The sequence below is a fragment of the Neolamprologus brichardi genome, chromosome 23, assembly GCF_056152115.1.
Source record: "Neolamprologus brichardi isolate AB-2024 chromosome 23, ASM5615211v1, whole genome shotgun sequence".
Taxonomy (NCBI): domain Eukaryota; kingdom Metazoa; phylum Chordata; class Actinopteri; order Cichliformes; family Cichlidae; genus Neolamprologus; species Neolamprologus brichardi.
In genome coordinates this window covers 9,667,519-9,694,520 of record NC_142125.1, presented here as the reverse complement: position 1 = coordinate 9,694,520, position 27,002 = coordinate 9,667,519, and the positions used below count along the sequence as shown (strand labels likewise).

The 27,002-nt window shown below is 38.4% G+C and overlaps 1 protein-coding gene across 6 annotated transcripts in view; it reads right to left on the bottom strand.

The window, feature by feature from the left end:
* LOC102795551 (AP-1 complex subunit sigma-2) overlaps positions 1–25,425 on the bottom strand; it is a 30,587-nt gene extending 5,162 nt beyond the window's left edge. Inside the window, exons 1-7 of one of the 6 annotated variants that reach the window (XM_006790256.3) lie at positions 25,315–25,425; positions 22,686–22,864; positions 17,447–17,555; positions 17,208–17,345; positions 15,065–15,095; positions 6,366–6,428; positions 2,585–3,758 (exon numbers count right to left, since the gene is read on the bottom strand). In XM_006790256.3, coding sequence (XP_006790319.3) covers positions 6,376–6,428; positions 15,065–15,095; positions 17,208–17,345; positions 17,447–17,555; positions 22,686–22,864; positions 25,315–25,425 — 621 coding nt within the window. In that variant the 3' untranslated portion in view covers positions 2,585–3,758; positions 6,366–6,375. Of the gene's footprint in view, positions 1–2,584; positions 3,759–6,157; positions 6,429–15,002; positions 15,918–17,207; positions 17,346–17,446; positions 17,556–22,685; positions 22,865–25,314 lie in introns of those variants that run through there. The other 5 variants (XM_087836819.1, XM_006790255.3, XM_087836818.1 and 2 more) reach the window with 5 other exon arrangements.
* Positions 25,426–27,002: the final 1,577 nt, after the last annotated feature.

The window sequence follows — 27,002 nt, the reverse complement described above, 5'->3', positions numbered from 1 at the left end:
GTATGACGTGAAACTAGCGACTAATCAGGGGCACAGTGAAAGTGAGTCATGGCCCGTTTTCTCATAGACTCGGGTAGGACCAGAAGAGTCGCCCCTGCTGTCAATTAAAAAAGAAAATGCAGGTTTAAGGTACTTGGGTGCTGGTTTATCTTTTACTCTTAATCTCAATCTTTATTCAGTCAGAGAAGAACGAGCTGAGATGGAAAGGAGCTTGCAGGTTTGCAGGGGTCTAAAGCATCTTAAAACATCATGATCTATATGAGGTTTGCCAATAGGATGCATAGAAGGCCTGACTTCCTGACCTGCTCTTTAACTCTTTATTGGCTGTTCTACAAAGGAATACATTTAAATACAAGTGAAAGCAGAACAAGCAAGAGCCACCCACAACCTCATACTTCAGTTTTGTTAATAAACTGGTGATTTTATAGAAAATATGTTCACTATTCAACATCCCTCACATTTATATATGCACTAACTTGGAATAAATAAACAAATAACAGGACAGACAGGCTCTATCCTATTTAATACACATCTACTTTGCTAATCCTATACTAACCAGTTCTAACTAGTGTCACAAGTTGTAGTTAACAAATTTCAGGGCTTGTGTCAGAAACAAAGAGAATCACTTACTTTGGCATCCTAAAAAAAGGTTCAGCACAAAGTAAAGAGAGTAAATTCATCAGAGCAGTGACATAAAATTCATTTAAGCTAACACTTCCGCACAGTGGCGCCTGTTGTTTCATTTTCAGTGCAAAATGTTCAGACGTGACCTCGAAACATCCGCTCTGCATTAATCACCCTTTATAGACTTTTCACACGGGGGAAATATTTTGTCAGAGTGATGAATCCCTCGTTGCCGATTATGTAGGCTAAACCCGTTAATCTGGGAAACGAATGGAGTTCTGCACAATTCAGACAGAAAATAAAAGCTGTGGAAAAAACTTTCCAATTTCAGAGAGCCACAGGGGGGAAATCCATAAACTCAGAGAACAACGGTTATATTAAAGAAAGACACCAGTGTGCTGATGTGACAGAGAATCGTAAACAATTTATTATGTATCCATTACGTACATCAATAAAGTGAAGGTCCATTTATTCAGCTGGCTTTCATTAGCAAGACACAGAAAAGACATTTATATGAAATATTTATTTATTTATAATAGAAAACATATTTGTAGGTCTAATTGTTTCAAGCGTTTTAACGTCTATAATCAACATAAAACCCCGAAGAATCTTTAATCCGTGCAATCATTGCAAACACAATATTCATTTAGGCAGAATTCCTCTGAAACCACTTACCTTGAAAAACTTTTTTTTATATTTATTTAAATATTTATTTAAATAGGAAATCATCACGATCTGTGAATATTTTTAAAATTACTCTGCTTAGTAAGAGACAGACACTTAAAAACTATTAAAACGTCTACTGTGCGCTTCAGTGTGAACACTGGTTTGATTTTCACGGTCATAAGAACGTTTTACAAGATCACAGCAAAAAGAAAAACCTAAAAATCAAACAAATACGTATGATGTGAGAGTGAGAAGATACAAGCAAAACAGATGAGATACAGAAATGGGTGAACATGACTTCTATTGCATTCACTTCCCACAAACATGACCTGTGAGTCAAAACAAGTTAAAAACATGAAAAAACTGGATGAACCCCTCATGGATGTAATACTGACTCAGGTATGAGTGGTGAGCGTGGAGTCTGTGTTTAATTAAAGCTCAGGTTTGTATTTTGTGATCTGGACTTCGAGAATATTTAAATTCTCTGTTTATAATTAAATACTTTTAAAAGTACTGAACTGTATTTTTAAACACAGTCAGCACCTGTACTACTTGTTTCCCCAAAGACCAAGTGGAAACAGCACAAATGAACAAAAATATGAAAGAAAAATTTTGTGAAGAACATCTATCATAAAAAACTGATATAATCTCTTCTCTGCCATCATGATTAACAAGGTCAACTTAATGCGTTTTTTCCAGAAAGAGATGGAGCTATGAAGCGGAAGAAGTTATTTACTAAGTGGAACTGCTATTTAGAGTGGACCTATTATTTTCTGTTACACAATTTTCATAAACAGTTTGACTCAAAGCTGTCACAACGCCAGATTTTCAGTGGATGACTACGGCAGCCAAAAGTAAATTAAATGCGAGATGCTGTTTGCTGGACCTGACTTGTTCAAAATATCCTGAAGCTAGCTTTAGCTCAAAACACAAAGCAGAGGAGCGGAGGAAACAAACTGGAATTAAAAGAAAGAAACACTGTCTCTAGTGTTTCTTTTAACAACCACAGAGGTATAAAAGAGCAGTGACATCACCAATTGGTTGTGGAAGTCTCTTGAGATGAACGCTCTTGCCATCACCATCTTGTTTTTGAAACTGGTTGCAATGAGCAAGCCGTGGCTCTGACTAGGGCTGTTTGATATAACGATATATATCAGATGAAGATATAAAAACATCTATTGTTTCATTTTACGCTATTGTTTGTTTCGTGCTGTTGCAAAATAAACTGTTTACGTTTTGATGGTCATTGTAGTGGCTATATTAATTTTATATATCTTAATTCTATATTAAGTTCTCTCTTTCTCTAATATTTAATATAACCACACTACGGACGGACAAGCGCCTGTTTTTATGCGTTGCCGTTAGCAACAACGACGGTAAAACCATCACATGTCCGCTTGTTTATTTTCCACATAAACCTTTCACAATAAAGCTCAGGATCCTGTTGAGACTTTTCAAAATAAACGGAATCACGTGAAAGAGTATGCAGAGTATTTACCGATGAGAAGCAAAAAAGGAGCCGTCAGGTGCTAAAAAATAAACCTTAGACTCAAACGTTAGAACAGGCTTTACCCCGCAGCATGCCGTGTAATAAATACTCACAAAGAAAACGGCGGCCTTTACAACTTATGTCTAAAAATGTATAGTTTAATGCATCGGTAAAACACTCGACTCCAGATACACGACGCCCAGCTGGAAACACTTCACGCAAGTCGAGATTCACAGAATTTACAGAAAATGTTAAATTTTTGTGATTTATATCGTTATCGGACGATAGATGTTTTATATCGGGATATGAGATTTTGGTCATATCGCACAGCCCCAGCTCTGACTGTGAAACCACAAACCAACATGTGTACTTGGGTTACCTCCTTTCTGAGAGTTGGAATGACCAAAATTTGCAAAACAGACTCTTAAGTTTTATTCAGTGTGACCCAGAAAAGCGTTTAATCTAAGAGTTTTCATGCAGACTCCTGCAGTATAATAGGTCCACTTTAAATTATTGTTAATATTTTATTTTTGGGTCATGATGACACTTAATTTGCTGCTTTACAACAATAACAAGGAAACTGTTGAAATGATACAAAGAGTTCAGTGGAGCAATGACAGGCATGTGACAATGCATCACCGCAAAATATCAAATGGATTGATAACGTTTTCACGCCCCATAAACAGGATGCAGATCTCTTTGTGTAAATGCTTCCATTCATGGTTGTTTTAAATTTGAATTTGATAATATTGTATCATGACTGTCATGTATGAAAATGAATGAAAACACTGTTACACCCCAAACCAATGACAATGTCAGGTGCCGCGTGCAGAAAGGAAGGTGCCAGGCACTGAGGAGCTCAGCATGCAAGGTGGATAGCAGCAGCAGCAGCAGCAGCAGCAGCAGCAGCAGCAGCAGCAGCAGCAGCAGCGGTGGCAGCCAATCAGTACACAGGCACATTAAAGTACTCATGACGGGGCTGGAGGAGAGAAATGCACACAGCTTAGTAAACAAAGGCAATACTGCTTCCAACAGCCACTTCATTCATAACGTGCAGGAGACAGAGCAGCAGGCAGGACAAAAGACTCTCACCATTGTTTCCTCTTTTTCTCTCAAAGGAAAGTTTGGCAAATGTTTGCTTTCTGGCTTAGCTTAAAAGCTGGTAATACATAAGTGTGGCTAATTCTAGAAAAAACGTACCCATTTTCCGTCTTACCTTATTAAAGAAAAAACTCCCAAAGGTGAAACAATCATTTTCAGTGTGAAAGTACGAACAGAGTTTCACTGTCTAACTTATTAAACGTTATCTCACAGCAGGTACAACATAGCTGTAATCATAGAAGTCGTAGTAGCGGACAGCGTCACTGAAATGTTAACATATGAAAGTAGAATAAAGACAGATTAGTGATGAGTTCACTCCAAACACGAAGCAAAGTTTTTACATATCAAGTCAACGCGAAGAGGTGAATTGATGCAGGCAAAGTGAAAAGATGTGTTTAAAACTTGCATCCACATGAGGTTATTTAAAGTTTTGCAAAAAAAATCACTTCACACTGTGTTGCAAAACCTCATCAGCTGTGATGCTCTGAACGTCACCAATTGAGCTTACTGACGCATGTCAGGGGAGATCAAATTGCATGGCTCAACGTCGCTTTTACATACATGAAAAAAGGAGACAGAGTTGGAGAAAAACAAAACTGTAGGAGTTCATGATATGTTCTGAAAATAGGTTAGTGTAACTTGATTCCAGCTATTGAGTGTACGCCTCCTCTTCTTGTAGGCTGCTAGCGGCGAACATTTGTGTTTTTTTCAATGCACCCGTATTTGTATGAGTAACTCAAGGTGAGACGTTGCTTCATGTCTTGCGTGAACGCACCAAAGGACAGACCTCAGTTTCCAGTGTAAACATGTAATTTAAGAGTTAAACGACTGGTTACTGTTAAAAGGAGTCGAGGAACGAGACCAGGAAGACCATCTAAACCAGCACGAACTGTGCTACACACAGACAACGATCAGTCACAACATTAAAAACCACCGAAACAGCTCTGACTCATCAAGACTTCAGAATTTCTCCAGAGGTATCAGACACCAAGACGTTCACAGCACATTCTTTATATGTTGGAAGTTTTGAGGTGGACCTTCATATATTTAATGTGTTTTATCAACTCATCTTGGAGATTGAAATCTTTGGAATGTATAAGTCTAATCGGGATCTTGGACTTTGGTTCTTTAAAATCTTCCTGTAGTGTCTTCACAATGACAGGACCCATTATCTTGCAGAAATAAGTGACATCAGGGAACATCTCTGTCATAGAGGGGTGGATGTGGTTTGCAACAGCATTCCAGTAAAAGTCAAAATGTTTCCCAATGTTTCCCAGCAGAACATAACACAGATCACTGTGCTGCTCCCACAGAGCTGCCTTCTTCCCATATTGTGTCCAGGTGCCATCTTTCTGCAGGTAAACAGTGCAGTCCAGGCCTCTTCCTTCCATGGCGCCACGGTTCAGCTGTTCCACTCATGTGGGAGTTGTAGGAGATTTTAGCAGTTCAGCAAGACTAAATTAGATCATGGTTCCTGTGCAATAACAAAGCCCCTCTAGAAACATGTCTTTCTACTCATAGGCATCTTGGATCCTTTTTCATTGATTTATTTTAAAGCTTTATTTTAAATTAACTTTATTTTCAATAGACGCAGCATGAACAGAATCACCGGTCAGGTCCGGTTAAAAAAATGCTTAAAATGTTTGCTGACTTCACACCAAAATGAGGTTTTGAAAATTCATGATTTTTTGAGTCCCATGTCTTTCTCTTAAATTGTTCCTGTCACTGATCATCCTTCCCTGGACCACTTTTAGTAGGTACTGACAGCTGTGCACTACAAACAAATTATTAGAGAATTCTGTAATGACAAAGATGGCTCCAAAGAGCCAATCAACTGCTGAAATGGGAATCATCTTATTGTGCTACATATTAGAGGTTCACAGCTGTTTCAACTGTATAGCGCTGCATAGTAGAATAACTTTACCTGGCTGAGTTTGGACCTCGTTTTCTCCTATTTTTCCAAACTTTCTGATGGTAGCAGTCATCCATGGCTTTAAACGTTTCTCCTGTTCGCACAGTAGACTGCACTGCACGCCATGCATTGGACCAGTAGTGCTTTTCTTCTGTCTTTGTTGTTTAGTGGTTGACAAACAGCATCTACTTGATAAAGTGACACCTTTGGGGGCAGTAGTGCATTATGTCTTGATGCATGCTCAATCATCCAGGTAAGTAAATCTCCAAAAGATGATTCTGTTCATCTGAACGTAGCGTTTTCAGTGGGAGAAACATTTCGTCACTCATCCAAGTAACTTCTCAGCTGACTGCAGGTTTTCCCAACCTTATAAACAGTACCTTTGCATAATGACTGAAACCAGACCACTGAAGAACAATGGGCTTGGAGCCTCTGTGATGAGATAATTAGCGTCACTCACCTCACTGTCAGTGGTTTTAATGTTGTGGCTGATTAGTTCACACAGCTAAAACACTGAGACATGAGGGCTCTAGCGGTACACACAGCCTAAATCCACAGACACGACGTATTCACCTTAGCAGGGCTAATTCTGGAAAAGACCAGAAGACTCAGAGGCCATATTTGGAACCACCATACCTGTGAGGTAAACATTTTTACAAGGACAAAGACAAGTAAGTATGATACACCGTCGTCACGACTCTCAGCAACCTACAATGCGGGTACTACACATCTACAGACTCTGTTGAGGGAGTAGGAGATTAACCGTGCACCACCACAATAACTGTGCCCTCTTTGTGGCGATGGCTCTGCTCAATTTATCTCTGATGTCTCCCATGCAGTGCTGGAAACCTTCTGAGGCATCATTATTCCAAAAGAAGATCTGCTTCCTGGCACCAAAGTAATGGCCAGCTCCTGAGAAATATTTCATTAAAGGCTTATTGAAATCGCTTCAACCAAATCCCCTGTGGTATGTTTTCCATGTAATTACTGCACTATGCACTTACTAATGCCTAAAGGCACAAGGACCTAACTCAGAATGAGCCCAGCTCCTCCCGCATCGCTTTTACCTGCAGTTTTTAGTATCCACAAACTTAATATAAGTTTAAATTTAAGGAAAATTAAAATTAAACATTTTTGCCCCTAAAGCAATTAAAATGGAGCCTGATTTGTCTGTTTGTTTATCATCTGATGTTCCACTGTTACCCTGTGGTGTTAAAGCGTCCTGCTGAGTAGCCTGATTACTGAATTACACTGTCAAGAAATTTGTGAACTAAACAGTTTCTCAATCACCAGGAGCGCTTTTAATTTGATGTGATTGCGCTCCTGAATTTAAAATTACTAAAAAAAACAAGAGGCATCAGAATAGTGACTAATTATCAAGCTTCATCCTTTGGTTGCAAAAGCGCTGGTTTTCATGCTGGTGACATTCTTGATTCTCACTGTGAAAAGACCAAAACCATCGATGAACTGGTCTGACTCATTCCTCTGTGTCTCAGAGCTCCACTGTGTGACACATTCCTTCATGATCCCAAATAATCATCCTGTCATTAACTTTAAGGTAAGCCAACAAACACCATTACGCTGCTGGAAACAGTTTGTACCACACCACGTGTATTATTCCACACCCAAAGTACAGTGGAACCCCAACTTACGAAATTAATTCGATCCCGAGGGTCTTTCGTAAGTCGAAAATTTTCGTAAGTCGAAGCACCCATCGCGCCTTTTGAGTGAACGATAGGCTATAGGCTAATTGCTAACTGTAACAACAATACGTCGCTCAAGTGGAACAGCGAAGCGCAAGTGTCACTACCCGATCCGTACCGGAAACCCGATCAGTACCCCGCATGCGCGAAAGGTGTCTACTTCCGGTCGAAGCGTTTTACGATAGTTACGGGTCAGAGTATCTGTTAAGATGTTAAGAATAACAAGTATCTCTTAACATGTTTCCAATAATGAAGCATTTCAATATAATGTAGACAAAAACGAAAAATAAAAAGATAGTTACGGATCAGGACTCCCCGATCCTTACTGCGCATGTGCAAAGTCGGACCGTACAAATCGGGTCTACCCGATCCGTACCGCGCATGTGCAGAGGTTTTCTTCTTCTTCTGTTTGTTTAATGGCAGTTTACTCCCCAGTATAAGAGGATACTGCCACCTGCTGACCAAGCGAATGAACCCTATTCTAAACTGAATTAGCGTCATTACAAACGTGTGTTAAATTTGATTTAGTGATAGTCGAGTGTGTTTATGCTTGTCTGTGTGGAGAAGATTGATTGGAATAGTGATGATGATGTCCGCTCACACTGTCAATTGTCAGTAAACACTTAATCTGGCTGATGAATCTACACGTGAGATATTACAAAGTCTGTATTATTAACTCTGTAATTAGGCGCCATTCTTCTTATTTTACGGCGCTTTTGTTCAATCGGGAAACGCTCTCTGTTGAGGAGAAAAGCGTGAATTTGTTTGTATACGGATTATCCATTGTTTAAATGTCCCGGGCAGTCGAAAAGGAGGCAGAGCTGTTGAGAAATGCTAGGAGCTAACTGGGCGCTAACCGTATCATTCAAATATACTGAATGTCGCAATGTTGGCAAAGAGAGGAAGTGACGTAAGATTTGCGCATGCGGGGTACCGATCGGGTTTCCGGTATGGATCGGGTAGTGACAGCAAGCACGAAAGCCAAGGGGATTGTCACATGATCCGGAAGGCATTGTGGGCATTGTAGGCATTCTGGGCTCAGCCAATCAGAGCCAGCGGATTTCGTTACACGGGCAGAAATATTGCCGTTAAGTGCCTTCCTAACTTTAATTTTTCGTTAAATGGGGTATTCGTAAGTCGGGGTTCCACTGTAGTCCTAAAAAATGCTAATATTTATAATAAGTGAGCAAACTTTGATAGGAACTACAAAGATAATTATTAAAACATATTTATATTCATAAGATTTTTATTTTTTTTTAAGCACAGATGTGGTTGTTGTGACAGCTATCAACCACATCAGCAAGCACGAAGAGAGCGTCACTTTGGTTTTGGTCTTTTCTTCTGGATTTGTAATTATAAAAAATAAAAATAAAAAAGCAAGACTATCTCAATATATATTGGCAATTAATAAGAATGAATGAAAGTGAACAGTATTAGTTATAACGTAGTTTCATTGTTCAGAAATCATAAATTTGAACGGTTTCATTCAGTGCTGTTAGAACAACAGCTGGTCTTCACACAGGCAGCATATTTGTTTCAATTTAAAATCCCAGAAAAAATTTAAAAGACAAGAATTAATAGTTTTAATTTTCTGCAATAATGTTACAGTAATCAAAATTTACAATCAGAATCGACCAAAGCGGGAAGTGGGAAGGTTTGGATTATGCTGCCTGTTAGTCTACTCAGACATGTCTTAACATTCAAAACTGACTTGGTGCCTGTTATGACCCTCATGTTGTGTCACGTACGAGGTGCGATCAAAATGAAAACCTTACCTGACATCAAATTTGTCCAATCTCCCTTCATAATCATCAAGTTTTGCACCTCTGGACAACTTCCATTATTTCTATGTTTGGATTGCTCAGCAGCAGCAGTTCACCTCTGCAGGCACCGCTCTGACGGATCTAAGGTCTTGACCAAAGTGTCAAAAAGGTGACCAAATCTGGCAGTAATAGACCTTTTCCACTGGTATTGACTCAGCTCAACTCAACTTGGTTTCTGTTGTTTTCCATTAAAACTGAGTACCACCAAATTGTGTAGGGTTGTTATAGCAATGCGGTCAAAAGTCCTGTGATGCCTGTGAGGCCATGAATACCACAACTAGGGCTGCCACGATTAGTCAACTAGTCCCGATTACGTCGACTATTAAAATTGTCGACGACTAATTTAATAGTCGACGCGTCGTTTGAAGCTTTGTAAGATCCCAAAAGACGCAGGAATAAGTAGTAGGATTTAAGAGTGTAATAACGGACTGAAACAGAAGATGGCAGCACTGCATGTACAAGGATGCCAGCTGCTGTTAAACCCCGAAGAAGAAGAAGCTGTGCCCCAGAATTCATAGCGCGGCCCAGCTCAGTTTCCAACAATGGCGGCAGCTAGTTGGATATTAATAGTTTTAATATTACTTTTATTACTCTTCCTGGGTCACAAAATAAACATTTAACATATTTTCAGGCGAGAATGTAGCCGTGTAAACTTCAAATATCTGCTCAGTTTATCAAGACACCACATATTTTCAAAAGCGCTCCGACGTTTTCGGAGACGTCTGTTACCCACCAGCTTGATAGCTAGCCGGGAGCAAGGCTCACTAGAGCCGGTGAGAACACCGGACTCCGGGCAAATCGTTTTCAAACCCACCGCTGTGTTTCGCTACTCAGGTTAAACATGATATATAAGTCACTTAGATAACTTAAAAATGTTATTGTTTGGATTTTTTCAGTATTTTATTTGTTCCTGAGTAAATCGGTTTGGCTGAGATTAAAGTTATAGTTTTTACACAGCTGAATAAACGTCAAGCAGACAACTGATTATCAGAAGTGTGAGATGCTCGAGAATATACTCCGGTGTCCTGTTATATTTTAGATAGCAAAAAGCAGACGGCTGAGTTTATTAAACTTCACAGAAACAATCTGCAAATTTTATTTAAATTTAATAAACTATCATCTTGTCTTTATTTTTAGTTAGCACATACCTTAAACACTTAAAGCTGTAAGCTAATGATAGTTATATAAGAGCAGATGCATGCTGGTGCAATAAGCTGTATGTTTTACGTCCAATGGATGCATGATCTGATTAGTCGACTAATCGCAAAAATAATCGGTGACTAGTCGACTATCAAAATAATCGTTTGTGGCAGCCCTAGGCACAACAAAGGAGGACATCTGCTACATGGTGTATGGCTTTTTGGCAGACTCGGGGATGAGGGTATTATTTTTTGTGAAGCCATTTTATCTTTGCTGGGTTTTTTTTTTTTTTTTTTTTTAAATAATGGTGGTTTTGATTTTCATGATAGAGACTCATGACTCATTGAGTGACGCCAGTCTGTGCCATGCAGTCTGTTGCCGTTATATTTTCAGACTGCCTCATATCACTTGGACCCCTGGCCGAGTAGGTATTAAAAAAAAGTGCCCGGTACCAGGTACTACCACTCAGTGGAAATCCCTAAAAACTGAGTTGAGCCGTGCCGAACCAACTCAAGTAGGTATTAGTGGAAAAGAGCTGTTAGTGTGGTTGATAAGCAGTGTGTGGGTTGGTATGTCTCTGTGAGTGAGGGCACGATGGCACATGCTATAGTTCTGGTGGTTTATGCATAATCTCCTGCCTTATAGTAGAATCAGCAACAACAGACAAATCTATTACGTGTACCACCTAATGAGACAATTAACAGCCGAACTAGGAACTTAAACCTGTTTTTGTTTTCGTGCAAAGTCATCAAACTTTGTCCTGAATGAATTAACCTTGCACAAATGTAAAAAAAAAAACAAAAACAAAACAAAACAATGAGCATGCACCTTAGGAATTTGGTTTGACGTAGGAGTTGCTCTTTGCGTAATGTTAGGTTAGGTTGTGTAACTGCAGAACATGCAAATGGTCCAAATGAGTCACACAGGCGCTGGGTGTGGTCCAGAGGTGCAGAGGAAGATGATTTTTTTTTTTACATTGAAACGAATCAAAGTTAAAAGAGGTAAAGGTGTCTTCTTTGTATGGGCAGAGTCGGACTACCCTTTGATCGCAGCCTGTATCTAGACTCAGAGTTATGAGACAGTCACACTGACAGGCGTACATGCAGCTGACGGCACACAGAACTGGAAACCCATGCTGACTGACTGACTGTACCAGTCTAGTACTTATCAATACCCTGGATGGAGTCATGGACGGACTCTAGTTCTTTATAAGATCTCCTCATTTGGCAAGCTTCCCCAGTCTTCACTCTGGCTCTATAAATACAGAATTGAGCCAGTCAGAGACCTCATTCCCTTTCTCCCACTTAAAGATTTGGCTTTGTTCCCTTCAGATTTTGAACTCACTTCCTCCTAAGTGAGAAAATCAGCTAAATCATTTTAAAGACCCACCTACTTTATACACTTACAGGAAAAAGCCTTACGCTAAGCCTTTCAGTACAGTACGTTCTCCATCTGATGGTCCTGCTGTCGATAAATCAATGAACAGCTTTACGGTTTGTCCTCTGGGATAATGGGTTTGGCTGGGTGGTGGCAGCAGCCTCACAACTAATGGCAAACAACCACATTCAGACTTCTAAATGCTTTCCAGCTTCACATCACTCACTTAGGTCCAATTTATATTCAGTTGTAACTTGAGTGAAATTTCAAACTTTTTTTATCTGTCGTATTTCCTGAATGTCTTCACACACATTTATATTTCTATCAAATATAAAGGATAGAACCATTTTTTTAGTCAATTCACTTCAATTAAGCTGTAAAATAAATAAACAATTTTAATCGTTAATAGGAGCATTTATAAAATCTTTTTATTTATGCTTTACAAAAAGTAAGTGTTCCTCAGAAGTTCTCCATGGTTCACATCACTTTTATCCATGTAGATGTTAATGGCCTGTCAGCCGTGGCCTGATTTCCTTTCCTAGAACTCATTAGCGGTGGCCTTTTGGCGCACTAACAGACTAAATGTTCGACAAACAAATCCAGGAAACCAATCAGTCTGCTGTCTAACTGACTGATTAGACTTACATTGTACCAGACATGCTCCAATGAAAGCCACTAGGTCGAAACATTGAAGTGTTTCCTGACTTGGCCAGAACAAATTGGTAAAACTGAGAACAGTCCGCTCTTTTCCGAAGCTCTCCGTGGGTGTTACCTTTTTACCTTTATATATTCAATAAACAGTGGGAGCACACACATTAAAAACTGTTTTTACAGGCTCATTTTAAGAAAACCAGCTTCATAACATAGATGTGCTGTAACATGTGTTGTTAATGTGAAGACTGCAGGTTAAATTTATCTAACTTAAACTGAGTGTTTCAACTTTTCTTTTTGGCAGACGACATTAAATAACTGAAGTGAAATCGTATTTTTTGCTGAAGCTGAAACCCCAGGATGCTCTCATCCCAGGGCATGATATAGTCACAAAGGGTCCTCTGGAGATGAAACCACAATGCGCCTGGCATGCTAATACTGGCTGAGGAGATCCTGCTTCAGAGACCTACTTAGTCTATAATAGAAGGTTGCAGGTGTGGTAATGGCATGAGCCGAAGGTCTGTCACCTTGGAGACTGTGCTTCACGTCGTTTTGTTCAGGATGTCCTTTTCTTCTTCACATGCTGATTTTTTTAATGTTTACTAAAAACTACTTGGTTAAATAAAGCACTATAAATTATTCATTTAGCTTTAACTACTTAAACTTGGTTAGCATTCTGTCACACTAGAGTAAAGTAGGATGGCAACCTTGCAACTAGTTAAAAAAAAAGAAAAAAATGATACCTCCATGGTTGCATCTTTGGAAATCAATTCCCACTAGTTGCAGTGACCTAGAGGCTGAGCAGGCAACACGTTCAGCCTGTGGGCAATCACTTTCAATCTTAAGCCAAATGCATAGGTCACTCGGTGCTCTAAACAATCATGGTCCAACTCAGACTGACTGCAACCACTCGCAGACAGATTGGTGAAGGACTGCAAATAACTGCTGTCTGTTATTATTAACAGAAACAGACTGCCAACATATTCAAATCATACTGAGACAATCAGCACTGATGAGTGGAACTCGTCTTTGCAATTAAGTAAACTAATCAAGGCTTGATCAGTTTCAGGATAGGCTCCTGGATGTCAGGCACAGGAAGTCATAATAGCAGCCCATTTTTCATTTTGATGTTCTGAATTGGTTTGATAGTTTGGAAGTGCTTTTTGTTTTTATTCTGATCAATGCATTTGCGTTAAAAAACTATAGCTATAATTTCAGGACCATGGACAGATGTACACATTTGACAGTTGTCTCAATGGTCAATGTGTTGGCTATTTTACCATTTAATACAGAAAATGCTATTGTTGTCATATGCTGAAATAAATTCAACAGAAGCTGTAGTCTTTATAGATAGCTCTATTAAAAAGAGAAAATCTGAATGCTTAAAATAATAATCAAAGTGCCATCTTGAAAAACACAACTTTTAAAATAGATTTACTGTACTGAAACTGCAAGAAATAAAACAAATGTGAATATATTATGCATAAGTCATGATATTATGCACAAACATGGCCTATTTTTGATGCTTTCTGGTTTCTCCCTGGCTTCTAGGACACTTTCTTTTTGCACCCTGCAGTTCTTGTTGTCCAGGGTGAGTGGAGGTGCTTCTTGTTATTATTCCAAGGATGTGCAACAGCATTTCACTTATGGAATTTTAAGCCTGTAGTAAAGTATCCACTGACTTTGCCATACCAGATACCGCTGTTGTCATGCTCTTGTGTCTGGGTCACAAGTGCTTTTGTGTCTCTTTGCATGTCCTGTACACTTGCTGATATAAGCTGAAGTCAGAGCTCTTGGCACATTGGGTGTGTCATATTGAAATAAACCGTGTTTTTGTTGTGGTTAGAAAACAGTGCAACGTTTGTAAATCACCCATAAAACTAACCACACCTATCAACGCTATTTTATCCCGTTTAGTAAAATCGCCCTTTTTACGTCAGACGCTGACGTACATGAGCCACATCAGCGTCTTTGACAAAACAACATTAATTGTGCCCGGGATTAGGAGTGGGGTGAAAAGCCAGCTGTCGAGCTGTGATCAGTGTGTACTGGTATCCTGCTGACAGCGCTCATGGTCAAAATTACCCTTGCTGCGATACTGTGGTTTTGATGCTATAATTACGCTCCCACTATATGAAATGCTAATCTAGAACAGAAGTGTCCTGTTTGTCTCAGCAGTGAATACAATGAGGGTTTGTTTGAAGACTACAACCTGAGCACTGCCCACATCCAACCTTGAACCAGGCCTGTGCAAAAACTTTAATAAGTAACTTAGAAATGTAGGCTCTTCATTAAAAGCTACTGAAACTATTTTATTTTTAAGCAATTTTGTGTAACTATTCATCACATTAAATGTTGCTGGTTAGGTTTACAGTGACATCAGAGATATTGGAGTTGATATAGGGTCAGTATGAGGCAGAAAACATATCAGCAGCTTCAAAATTCAAAGTGTGCTGATGACACTTGAGACTTTGGTGTTGCTGGTATCTTTTTTTTCTGCTGGATTTAACATTGTGTTGGTGAATCTAAAGCTACTGATCTAACACTACAGAATAGGGATTTTTTAACAAAGTGTTACCTGCAAACAGGCGCATCTGAAAGTCTATATTCTGCAAATCACAACAGTAAAGAATAAACAAGCAAAGGGAGAAATGTGTCAGCAGAAATCAGGATTACGATCAAGCAAACTAAGGGCAAGACACACAAAATATTTTCAAAAATATGGCTGCATGAATCATCTGAGGGCTGTATTCATGCAGCACTGAAGATTAAAGACAGAAATGATCATCAGGACTCCAATGTGAGAAAATGTGTAAAAAGAGAATAAACATATAGCACCAGCAGTCCCGAGCCTTCCCTCTACTTAAGAGAAGTGATGCAACATAGAAAGACACAAGAACTCAACATTGAACCTTCTGTAAAAATAATAAAGGGTAAAGAAACTCTAGTTGAAGTTGATGGTAACGAGGTCCACGTTTCTTTGCATGACTCTAAAACAGTGAGACTTATCTGAGTATTAGTTCTTGTGAATGCTTTAAAAACACTATAAATAACTAAAGTCGAGCATTATGAAAAGAGCTGAACAACTTCCTGGGTTGACTGGAGAGTGTAAAGTAAAAGCAGCTGTCACTTTGAGGTAAACTCTAAGAAACATTTTTTACTTCTACTTCAATTATATGAAATTTAACTATTACAATAAAAACTATAATCCTCACATTAATTTAATTAATGTGGACCATTGGCGCTGATTTCAAGCTCCATATTTTTTTCTGACTCTAGTAGAGTAGCTTTGCATGACCTGTATTTCAAAATAATCCTTATTTGTCTGATACTCCTCCTTGGTGAAGCCCTTCAGTTCTTCTCTTCTATCTTTTTATTTCATTCTGATTGGTCTGATGAAACTACAATCATCCACCATTATGACAGCATACCTATGAAAGAAAATAAGGCAGTCAAAATATCAGCTTTACTATTTAAGGCTGCAGCAGTTACCGATGCAAAACCAGTATTTCTTAATGTTTGCTTGGCATTAGAAGCTGAGAATGGATTCTATTATGGAGCTTTTACAGGAAATCACTGACTGAATCTTATTAAGAGGATCACTTGATGACACTGCAGTGAGAAATGGAACAAGAAGAAAAAAAACACAGAAAAAGTGACTTTGTGGCTGGTTTAGTCTGCAGGTCTCAGTAACTTTGTGTTGTCAGACAGGAAGACTCATTATTTCCAAAATTGAAAGTCTGACATTCTCAGATACAAACCTTTGATTGTAGCTGTCTTTTTCACTTGAGTATATCTGAACAACAATCTCAGGGTCTTGGAAAGACTTTTTAAAAATATGTGCAATTTCATAGAGACAATTCATGCCTCTCCCTTCGAACTATAAACACATTTTATTTTCACCATAGACATAAAGATTTTCAGAGAGATAATAACCTGGTGATAAAACCTGTTCACACATGTAAAACGATTCGCTCATGGAGCAGCTTTGTAGCTGACAGCTGTTCAACAAAGCAGCTGTTCCACGTTCCAAATAGGTTGATAACCGTCTAATGTATTTACTAGCTTATATGTCACTGCTTCCACTGGCAGTCACTTCAATCACTTTGACTCTTTAATCACCTATTTCACCTGTCTACAAATCACTACATTACATCAAACTCCCATGGTCTTTGGCTGCCAGATTGATGCTTATCCTCTCTACACCACTTTCAGCATTTCCACCAGTGGGTCACCTGCCCCATGCTGGCCTACGCACTGTGGCTTTTCTAAGAAAGAAGAAGAAGCTACATGTTTCTTTCTTAGAAAAGCCACAACATGCTTTTCCATTCGCATATTTTCACACTGATTTCATTAGCAAATTACATTTTTTTTTTGAGAAGTAGTGATAAAATGCAGTAAAACAATAAAAGAAACAATCACAGACCGATTTACCATACATGGATTAAATCCACCCTCGACTAAAAGAAAAATAACTACTACAAAATGTTTTTTGTCTAAAGACTGGCTTTAATGCATGACTTGCAAACTGAGCCAAAAAGTATTAAACCTTACTTGCTGCCACCACCAATAACTGGGGATGTCTCCAGATTTCCAGAAATCCTCAATATAATATAATATATACATAGGAAATAGTGGTGTACTAGTGTAAAATATCTTTACCAGAAATGTAGTATTTGAAACTGTTATTGTTCCCATGGTGGTTTTATCACATATCTTACCTCTTGTAGCAGGTCAGCCTGCTCGATGGCCTTCAGCACATTCTTTTTAGACGTCTCTTGAGCTTCTCCGCCCAGCAGGAATTCGTCCAGGATGAAGTAGGCCTTCTCAAAGTTAAAAATAATGTCCAGTTCACAAACCTGGTGAACAACATGCGATAACTTTAAACATTAATGAACAGCTCAGCACGTGGGAATTATAACTAAGAATAATATTAGGAAGTCAGACATCACAAACGCACACTGCCAAAGTATTTATCCAACAGCTCCACATATCTGTGGATGATCTCCAGCGTGATGAGCTCGTTGTCCTGGTCCTCAATGGCACAGCAGAAATACAGGCTGGCATATCTGCAACACAGCGAGAAGCAAATTCACTTCAACTGAAAAAGTTCGTTCCCTGCTTTCTCAGAAAAATAATTCTGAGAAAGTTTCATATGAAAACTGTTGTTTTAATTACAACTGTCACGTAGAAAAAGTCATCCCCATCAGCACAGTGGAGGCTGTTATTTTCATTCTAGGTATACATGTGCAATCATGTGAAATACTCAATCTTAAAGGCTAAAATAGGAAAAACTACATAGTCGAAACAATATACAGGGTACTACAACATGCATTGCATTTGCTGTGTGATTTATAGTCTATATTTCCTGCCAGAGTGCATGAAGGAGGCTGCTGTGTCCTTTAAATGTCTCAGGGTCTTCGATATAATCAAGAGAGGGCAAATATCTCCATAGCTGATGTCTCCAAAACTGCATGCCGTACACCCAAAAAAGATAACCATCACTACAGCCCAGAGAAAAAATAACATGAATTAGATTTTGAGGTGAACTATCCCTTTAAATAACAATCTTTCGTTGTGAAAACTACATCATCAAATAGCCAAAGCCAAGGAGCTGACTTCAAGGATTTGTAAAGCTGCGACAGGCTCTCACAGTGATGTACTGTCTCCCATCCCTGAAATGGAGCTGAGAGGGCATTTCTCCATTATTATTAAGGCCTGCTGTTTACTGTGCACAGGGTATTCATTTAAAAGCCAGAAGCCGGATGCAGAAGGCTGAAACAGTTAAGACCCATTCTGCCATAGTTCTTTATCCCTGATAATCCCTAAGGCACTAGGCATGTGATGATTGGCTAATAAAGGAGCTGGTCAGTTGATCCTCTGAAACCAGAGGAGCAGCAGGACACAATGGACAGGGCTGCAGATTCTTAAAAAGACAAGTGTACAATACTCGCAGAGGTCACAGAGAACAGCAAGGCTGCTTATTAGCCAGGCTGTTTTCTGGTGGTGAATTCTTGATTGTTTCGAGCTGTTGTCTATCTTTGTCTACAGTTTGTGAAAATGAATGCAAGGTGTAGCCAAGCAGGAAGCACAAAGGGCTCGGTTCAGTCATTACAAAAGAGCAGTGAGACAGCATTTTTACTGGAGCTGACTCACTCCAGAAACAAGTCAACGCTTTAAAAGATAATGCACACTCTGTGTAGAGAAGGCTCCCAAAGTAAACAACATCTTTATGTTGCATTGACAGCCTGATGGCACAGGTCCCCCTGTTTTATAAGTGGATTAGTCTTCAATAAGACATCTTTATAGAATGTTGCTTAACACGTAAGTAAGGGTTATATTAACATTTCACATGTGGCAGACAGTTTAGAGCCTTACTTGGAGGTACACTTTGAATTTCAATTTAGTCTACTTTAGGAAAAATATCAGCATGAGTTCTGCTGGCAAAGCATCCAATCACAGTTGACATCTAAGGAGAAGCCCTAAAGAAATTTATGGGAGAACTGTGAAACTGTAAAGATGGCAGCAGCCCAACATTCAAAGAGCCAATCAACATCTGAGCCTGGAAACATATTATCCAATCACGGTGCACTGACACATGCCCTCTATAGAGGTTTATGACAGTTTCAACTGTGCAGCAAGCAGCTTAAATCCTCCCTACTTGTTACTGTAAAGAGGACGTATCATAGAGAGTATAAAATATGGTAACAGCCACTGTGAGGTCACCCCTGAGTTACTGAAGACCAGTTATCGAGCTTTGGCTTGAGCTGTTTCACCATCTCCATTTTGGTGTACTGAAACCAGATGTAATGAGCGAGTGGTGGATGTGACTGTAAAATGCTGAAGTACATGTGGTTAGCCAATGAGCATATCCCAAATAGTACTTCTTCTTGATTCTCAGATAGACCAAAAATGTCAAAATAGACTTAATGTTTTATTCTGCATGAACTGAAACTAGTAAGATTCTAGCTTCTACTCAGAATCTATTTTATACCTTCAGGTATGAACATAGACGGAATATCATGATCTAGAATTGTTCAGCACCCTGATAGCACGTGCAGAGAAGCTGTTCATGTTGGATTGAGCCATAATGAAGCAGAAAAGTCAAATAACTTCTCACATGCATGATAAAAATGTAACTTGAAGCACTTTTATAAACCAAAAGCCTTTTTTTTATTTGACTGGTGATTCTATATGTGCAGTGTTTATGTCCAGTTAAACAACTAATGTGAAAATTGTAAATACAGGCTTCAAAATAACTCAAGTATTAACAAACTGGACTACTAAGTGGCAAGACGTGCTTCTCAAAGGTTTTTGGTAAGAATCAGATTTACAAGTAGATTAGCCCAAAATGTGTTTGCATAATTACGTCAGAAAGGTTTTTTCCCCACTGCTGGCATTGAGCTACGTTTTAGAGCTACAGACAGTTTATTTTGGCACCAAATATCACCATGAGTAGTGCCACTGGCAAAGGATCCATCCTTGTTTCTGATCCTGGATCAATTCTGACATATCAGATGGGAAACAGCATGCATTTTAAGAATTTAGGCTGATAAAGCACAGTTTCAGCTCTCAGCTTTCTATTAAACTTAAAAAGATTTTGGTCCTGGTTCAGCTCATAAAAACAAAAATGCATGTGGAAGAATCAGTTATTTGTAAAAACCAATATTAAGCTTCATTATTTGCTTCTAATTTGCTCTGTTTCTCTGTCACATTTAAAGAAAATATGAAGATCAGTTTTAAACCGATGCTTGCAAGCATCTAAATTACTGTAAGCTGTGAGAAATTATACAGAGAAATTTTCAGTGTTACAAGTTACACGTCTACACACTGACAGGCTGTATGTTGATGCATTAGTGGCTGCACCTTATTAAAGCCTTTTTCTACAGCTGTATGCTCTGTGTCAACATACAGATCCATGTTGTTGCTCAAAATTAGACAATTTCTTTCTGCAAAGAAACTTTTAGCCAGAGCTAAACAATCCAGAAATCTGTCTCCTGCATAAAAGAAAAGAAGACCAATTCTATTTACATTATATGTGCTCTGTTTCAGCAGTATACTTAGAAGGTATAGCATACATTCTCATTGCTATGCAGATGATACCCAGCTTTATCTATCCCTGAAGCCAGATATCACACACAGCAATTAGTTAAAATGTAGGAATGTCTTAAAGATATTTACGGCATTTCATTTCCTGCTTCTAAATTCAGATAAAAAATTAGGTTACTGTACCCAGCTTTAAAAATATTATCTAACCAGATGCTTACTCTGGATAGCATTACCTTGAACTCTAATAACACTGTGAGGGATGTCTGAGTCATTTTTGGCCAGGATATGTCATTCAATGCACATACTAAACAAAAAGGTCGGACCGCTTTCTTGCAATTGCACAATATTGCTAAAATTAGAAACATCCTGTGTCAGAGTGATGCTGAAAAACTAGTTCTTGTATTTATTACTTCTAGACTGGACTACTGTGAATTCATTATTATCAGGCTGTCCTAAATAATCCTCGAAAAGGCTTCAGTTGATCCAGAATTCTGTAGTGAGAGCACTGACATATTTCTATGTTTGCCTTCATTTCATTGGCTCCCTGTTAAATCCAGAATCACTTAATCTCTTTCTCATCACATGCAAGGTCTTGAATAGCCAAACCCATCTTATCTTTAAGACATCATAATAATATATCAGCCAAATAGAGCACTTTGCACTTGGACTACTGGCTAACTTGTCATTCATATGGTATTTAAAAGTAGAATGGGAGGCAGAGCTTCCAGCGTTTCTGTGGAACTAGCTCCTAGTCTGGATTCAGGGGACAAAAATCCTCTCTACTTTTAAGTATTAGGCTTAAAACTTTTCTTTTTGATAAAGCTTATAGGTAGATCAGGTGACCATCCCTCAGTTATGCTGCAATAGGCCTAGGCCTCCGGGGGCCTCCCATGATGCACCGAGTCCTTCTTGTTCATTCACTTCTTTTCAGTCTCTGCATTTAATCATTAGCTGTTATTAATCTCTGGCTCTCCTCCACAGCGTGTCTTTTGTCCTGTCTCCCTCCCTCCCTTTGGGAAAATTACCCAACAGTTCACATTATCTACAAACTAAGCAAACATTTTCCCGGTAAGTTTATGATGTTGGTCACTGGTTTTAGACCTTCTTTGAACCAACTTGATATTCATATTATAAATTATGGTCCCATTTAGAGTAAAATGGATGATGAAGCTGAACATGCTTTAGGCTGTGGCTATCATGTTGAAGGTAGAGTTACCAAAATACTAAACTCAAGGCTTCAAATCAGTTTCTACAAACTAACAGGCAATGTCACAGTGGCTATAACCATGAGATTTACTGCTGTGCTTGGGATTATTGTCCTGTTGCACAATCCAATTTAAGACAAGCTTTAGCTGTCACACGGACGTCCTCACATTTGTCTCTAGAAGAGATACAGAGGAGCTCATAGTCGACTCAATAACTGCAAGGTACCAAGATCCTGTGGCTCCAAACCAAGGCCATCAAACACCATGCATTTATACAGTCAATTTAAATTTGAGTGAAATTTTAGGTTTTTTTCTTAAGTTGTTACTTAGCACCAATTGGTAATCCACCAGTATCATTTAAAGAAATGGCTTGCTAACAAGGCCTAATAACACACTGATAACTTAGTACTCCACCCTGTTGTTCACATGTGGTCACTTCTGATTCCAAAAACCCAACACAGTGATGGTCAAAATCCTAGCAGCGGTCCTTCAAAATGTCCTAAACCAATGGGTAATCATCACATTTGCTACATCTATCTTTTACATATGTAAAAAAATACTAAGAACTATTAACACTTAGTGAGAATTTAACTGAGGACATAAACATCTGTGTGGTGGGGCAATGGTTGCAGACTGATCAGCAGTTCTGGCACTCTGTTAGTCCATCCCAGTGGGGTCACTCCGGTTCACAAGCAGTCTGCCTCCTTGTCCGTTGGCACAGCAACAGGATATAATGAGACTAAATTAATGCTCTTTCTTGTTGTAGTCTGAGTGCTGTCATGATGATGCCTTCATCTCTTTGGTAACACTCTCCTGATTCCCCAGCAGAGCCATGTCTATGAATGACGGGCCTATGAATTGCCCAGGGACGTGTGAAAATATTCTATTCTGAGGGCGTTCAACCAGAACACATTTTGTTCAGAAACAAGTCCAGTTCCTACCCACCTCTTGTACACAATTTTAAGGTCTCTCCACTCCAGAAAGCTGCACATTTTAGGCTTCCGTGCCAGGACTGTCTGCACCAACTCTCTGGTGATCTTCTTTTTCTCTTTATCAGACAAAGGCACGTACCATTTTTGGAGCCTAAGCTTGCCTTGCCGACTGAAAAGAAGCATGAACTGCATCTGAAATGAAGAGATGACACAAAAACAGAGGGGCTGTGAATAAAGACATGAGAGGAAGGAGTGGGTGGTTAAAGACATCTGCACAAAGAGACACAAAAAAGGCATTCAAAAAAGAAATTCACAGCACTTTTTATGTGATGTATCATGCTGACAAGTTAAATTGAATAAAATGATGCCTAAAAATAATTTAATCAGGTCAATCAAATTTCGGAAAATGAATAATAAAGGACAACCAGTGCAAATTGGACAGTGAGTTGCTGTTTTTGGATGATCTGCTGCCATGTGTAAAAGATAAAAAGCCTGCTATAGATTATAACTTGACTGATACATGATTTTTTAGACCAATACAGATACCGATATTTGATTATTTAAAACTCTCATACATAAGCCAATATTTTTTTTCTTTCTGACATACAAAACCTAGACAGTTGTAACATATATCAACTATTTCCCTAACATCTGTTACATGTATTTGTTTAATAATGTTTAATATGACAGCATTGTTTAAAAATAATCTTGTTTTAATTATCCCAAAGCTTGTGGATTACATTGTTACTCATAATAACACAGCTGGTGTTTCTGTGATCGCTTCTCTACTTTTTAAATTTTCATTTATAATGTATTATACATGCCAATACCAATATATCGGAAAATAGCTAACACCAGCCAACAATACCAGCCCTGCTGATATATCTGTTGGGCTCTAGTATGAATCAATCGATTATCAGCCCACTGAATTAGTGAGGTTGATGTTCAAAACTTTTGTCACTATAATTTTCTTGTTTCTTGAAAATTTAAAGAGAACGTGTTGATCCATCTTGTGGGCGGGATGAAAATACTGCACTTGGACAATGAAAACTAATTTATAGTAACAAATAATAAACTCTTATTTTTTTTTATTAACAATATTAAAGTTTAGAGTATTTTTTGTGAAAACACTCAATTTTAAAATTTTGTAATAGAGACATAGTGATTCATTTTTCGCACATTGTTTTGAAGCTGATGGTTAGTTTTGTAATAGACACTTCAGAATCTGGTTGCCTCTGGTAACCTAATAATATATTTACTACCCTGTCATTTGCCAATGCATTGTATCCTGCAATCTTGTTTTCAGTAGCTTTGATTGTTCATCTTGAAATAAGGAAGGTTTATCTTAGGACCTACCTACATCACGTCACTAATGTTATTTTGTTGTTGTTGCTTTTCTTCTCCAAATATTACTGACTTTCTATCGTCTATGGTCATGACATTGCTGCAAGTCCTGTGTAAACAGTGCTTTAAAACCAACACAAAAACGTTGTACATTAATAATAATAATAATAATAATAATAAATTATAATTAAAAATAATTTGCTTAATGTTTAAATATCTAGTCGAGTAGTTGTGTGCATCCCTTCACCTAAGTTAACAGGGAGCTTCAGACTACCCCAAACAGTTAAAACTGCAATAAAGGGACATTAAAATTGATCAAACAAGTAAGTGTGGTAGTAACAGAGAAACCCAGGTCTCTATCAGAAAAAAGAGGAGTATCTATTGTCAATTCTATTGGTATTCCATCCATCCATCCATCCATCCACTTTCTTTCGCTTATTTAAATCAGGATTTCAGGTAGGGGCTGGAGCCTAACCCAGCTGCCAATTGAAAGCTGAAAGGTTGGGCACACCACACCACACCACATCCTTGCAGTAGCTGCCAGTCTACTGCAAGGATTTCTCTTGGTATTGGTAATACATTTAAATTTATTTAAATTCCCTTGAAAAATACGGATGGGAAAATGCACAACACTAAAAAGTTGACAAAGTGGCATGCCAAAAACAAGTGAGTAAATTAAGAGTAAATAACAGAACAATAACGCATCAACTCCAATTATCGTTGCATGTACACATTATAATGTATAAGTAATTAGAAAAAAAGCAGCAAAGCTTTGAATAACAGCTTTCCTGTCATAAAATGTGGTCTGCATATTGCTAAAGCACCAGCATTTTATCTGACTGTAAATTTTGATACCAATCCCCTGGATTACTAAGAATGAGTCTTGGTATCGGTAAAAAAAAAAGCTATATCGATCGACCTCGACAGCCCTCCATCATACCAACACTATTTTCACTTCAGTTTTAAATACAGGGTAAACAGTTGACGGAAAACAGGGCACAAGGCATGTTTTAAATTCACTAAATGCATTCAAACACATGCAACGCCACAGTTATTTTCATGGCCAAATGTTAAAGCCTTTTAAATCCATGTAGCCAAACCAGAAACATGACTGAAATCATCCCGTTTCAGCCGCTATGAACACAGACGAAAGGAAGTACCGTTAACACCGTTATTCAGCGACTGCTACCTTTAGCACGTCCTGTTATCATAGAGCCTGTTAAAAAACCCACAGGTGACCAAGCGCGTTTGTACATTTTAATGGAAAAACAAAATTTCACACATTCAAAACTACTTACCTTGAATAATAACACTGTGTATCCCCCCCTCGGAAGAAATGAGCCACCCAACACCACCCTGAAACACGGCCAGTCTATAACAACCTTTTGATTGGCCACTAGGGTGAACATGATGATTTTTATTGGCTGACACGTTTTTGTAGTCCCCGCCTTTGTCAACGCGCTAATTAGACAACATACAAATGATTGGCTGCTACGGACAGCAATCAAACCACTCCGTTCCGCCCATTCAAACTTCATTACCTCAAACATCCGCTGAATGAACAGAGACGGAACAACCTGAAGTGAGACTGAAAACATATGGAGAACCAAAACTGAAAAAATAAAAATTAAATTACTAAATCTAAAAAATAATTAAATATTTAAATTGATTACACTGAATCTATTACAAAATTAAAAAATGCATTTTATTATTTAATATAATATAATCTCTCTATATATCTCTACATTATATTCTTCTTATGTCTAAGTTTACCCTTCCTTGTCATTTTAATAGTTTCTGCTGGCCAAAAACTATTCAAAGACAAAAAGACAAAGCACCACAGTATGTTGCAAAAATGTCTTTTTGGCTTTTTAAATTTTCCCTACCCTATTTATTTTCTACTTTTGCATGTTAATGACGACCCTTTCTGTGGATTTTTTACGGAGTTAAGTTTTTGCCTGCTGAAACACATCAGATCATTCACTAAACTCTTCAAACATTTTAATAGCAGTCTTGCTCCATTCCGACATACATTAAGTCTCCCATCTGACTCAGTTTGGTTTGTGTGCTGCAGAGTGGCCATTCAGTCCACAACCTGTCAGGTGATGACACACCTGAGAGAACTCTTTCCACACTTAAAACTGAAATTTTGGGCAATTCAAGCTGCAGTGCTGAACTGAGCCTCGGTACTTACTTTTAGCTTTGTTTGTTTTTTTATTTGTCAGTTAAAACACACAGAAGTATTCTCATAAGAGTAAGGATACAGTGTATCAGGTTTAGCCAATAGCTAACTTTCATGTGCTGTAGAAGAATATGATATATGCGAAACCTAAAAAACATCTAGGCCAATACTTACAAAAACATACTGTAAAATCGGTAAATGACATAAAAATGATGATGAGAGGATGGAAATGGATCTTAATTAAAAGCAGGTGTGTGCGTCACCTGAGGATCTGGTCTTAAAGGTGTTATAAACAAAGCTCTCCAAGACATTTTAATGGTAGAGGTGCAGGATTGCAAACTTTTTAAAGGGCAAAATGAACATCTGAATAGAAAATTAAGTTCTCAAAACAGAATACTTTGTGCTTACTTGTTGGGGAAACTGTTGTGGTTTCCTAACTGGAACTCTAGTGTGTCTATTGTACTTGGACAGCCAGCACTGATTGGGGATTTGAACGGATTAAAGTCACTGCAAATCTTCAATATTCTAGAAATAAGACTTTTGGAACAATCAACTTGCAACATCTGCCACGGTCATCTTTTTGACCCACATTTAAACAACCAGCTTTTATAAGATTTCAGGCACCTTGGGGCAACTTGTCATGTTATAAATTACAATTATCAGCCAGATAACTGACAAAAACAAGCAGATGTGAGATTACATCCCATCTCTTCATGCTGGGATAACTCTGAATTACAATAAGTAACTCTCAAACTTACAAAATTAAAATCTCCGCCTATATTTACAGTAGCCTTTTTAAACAAA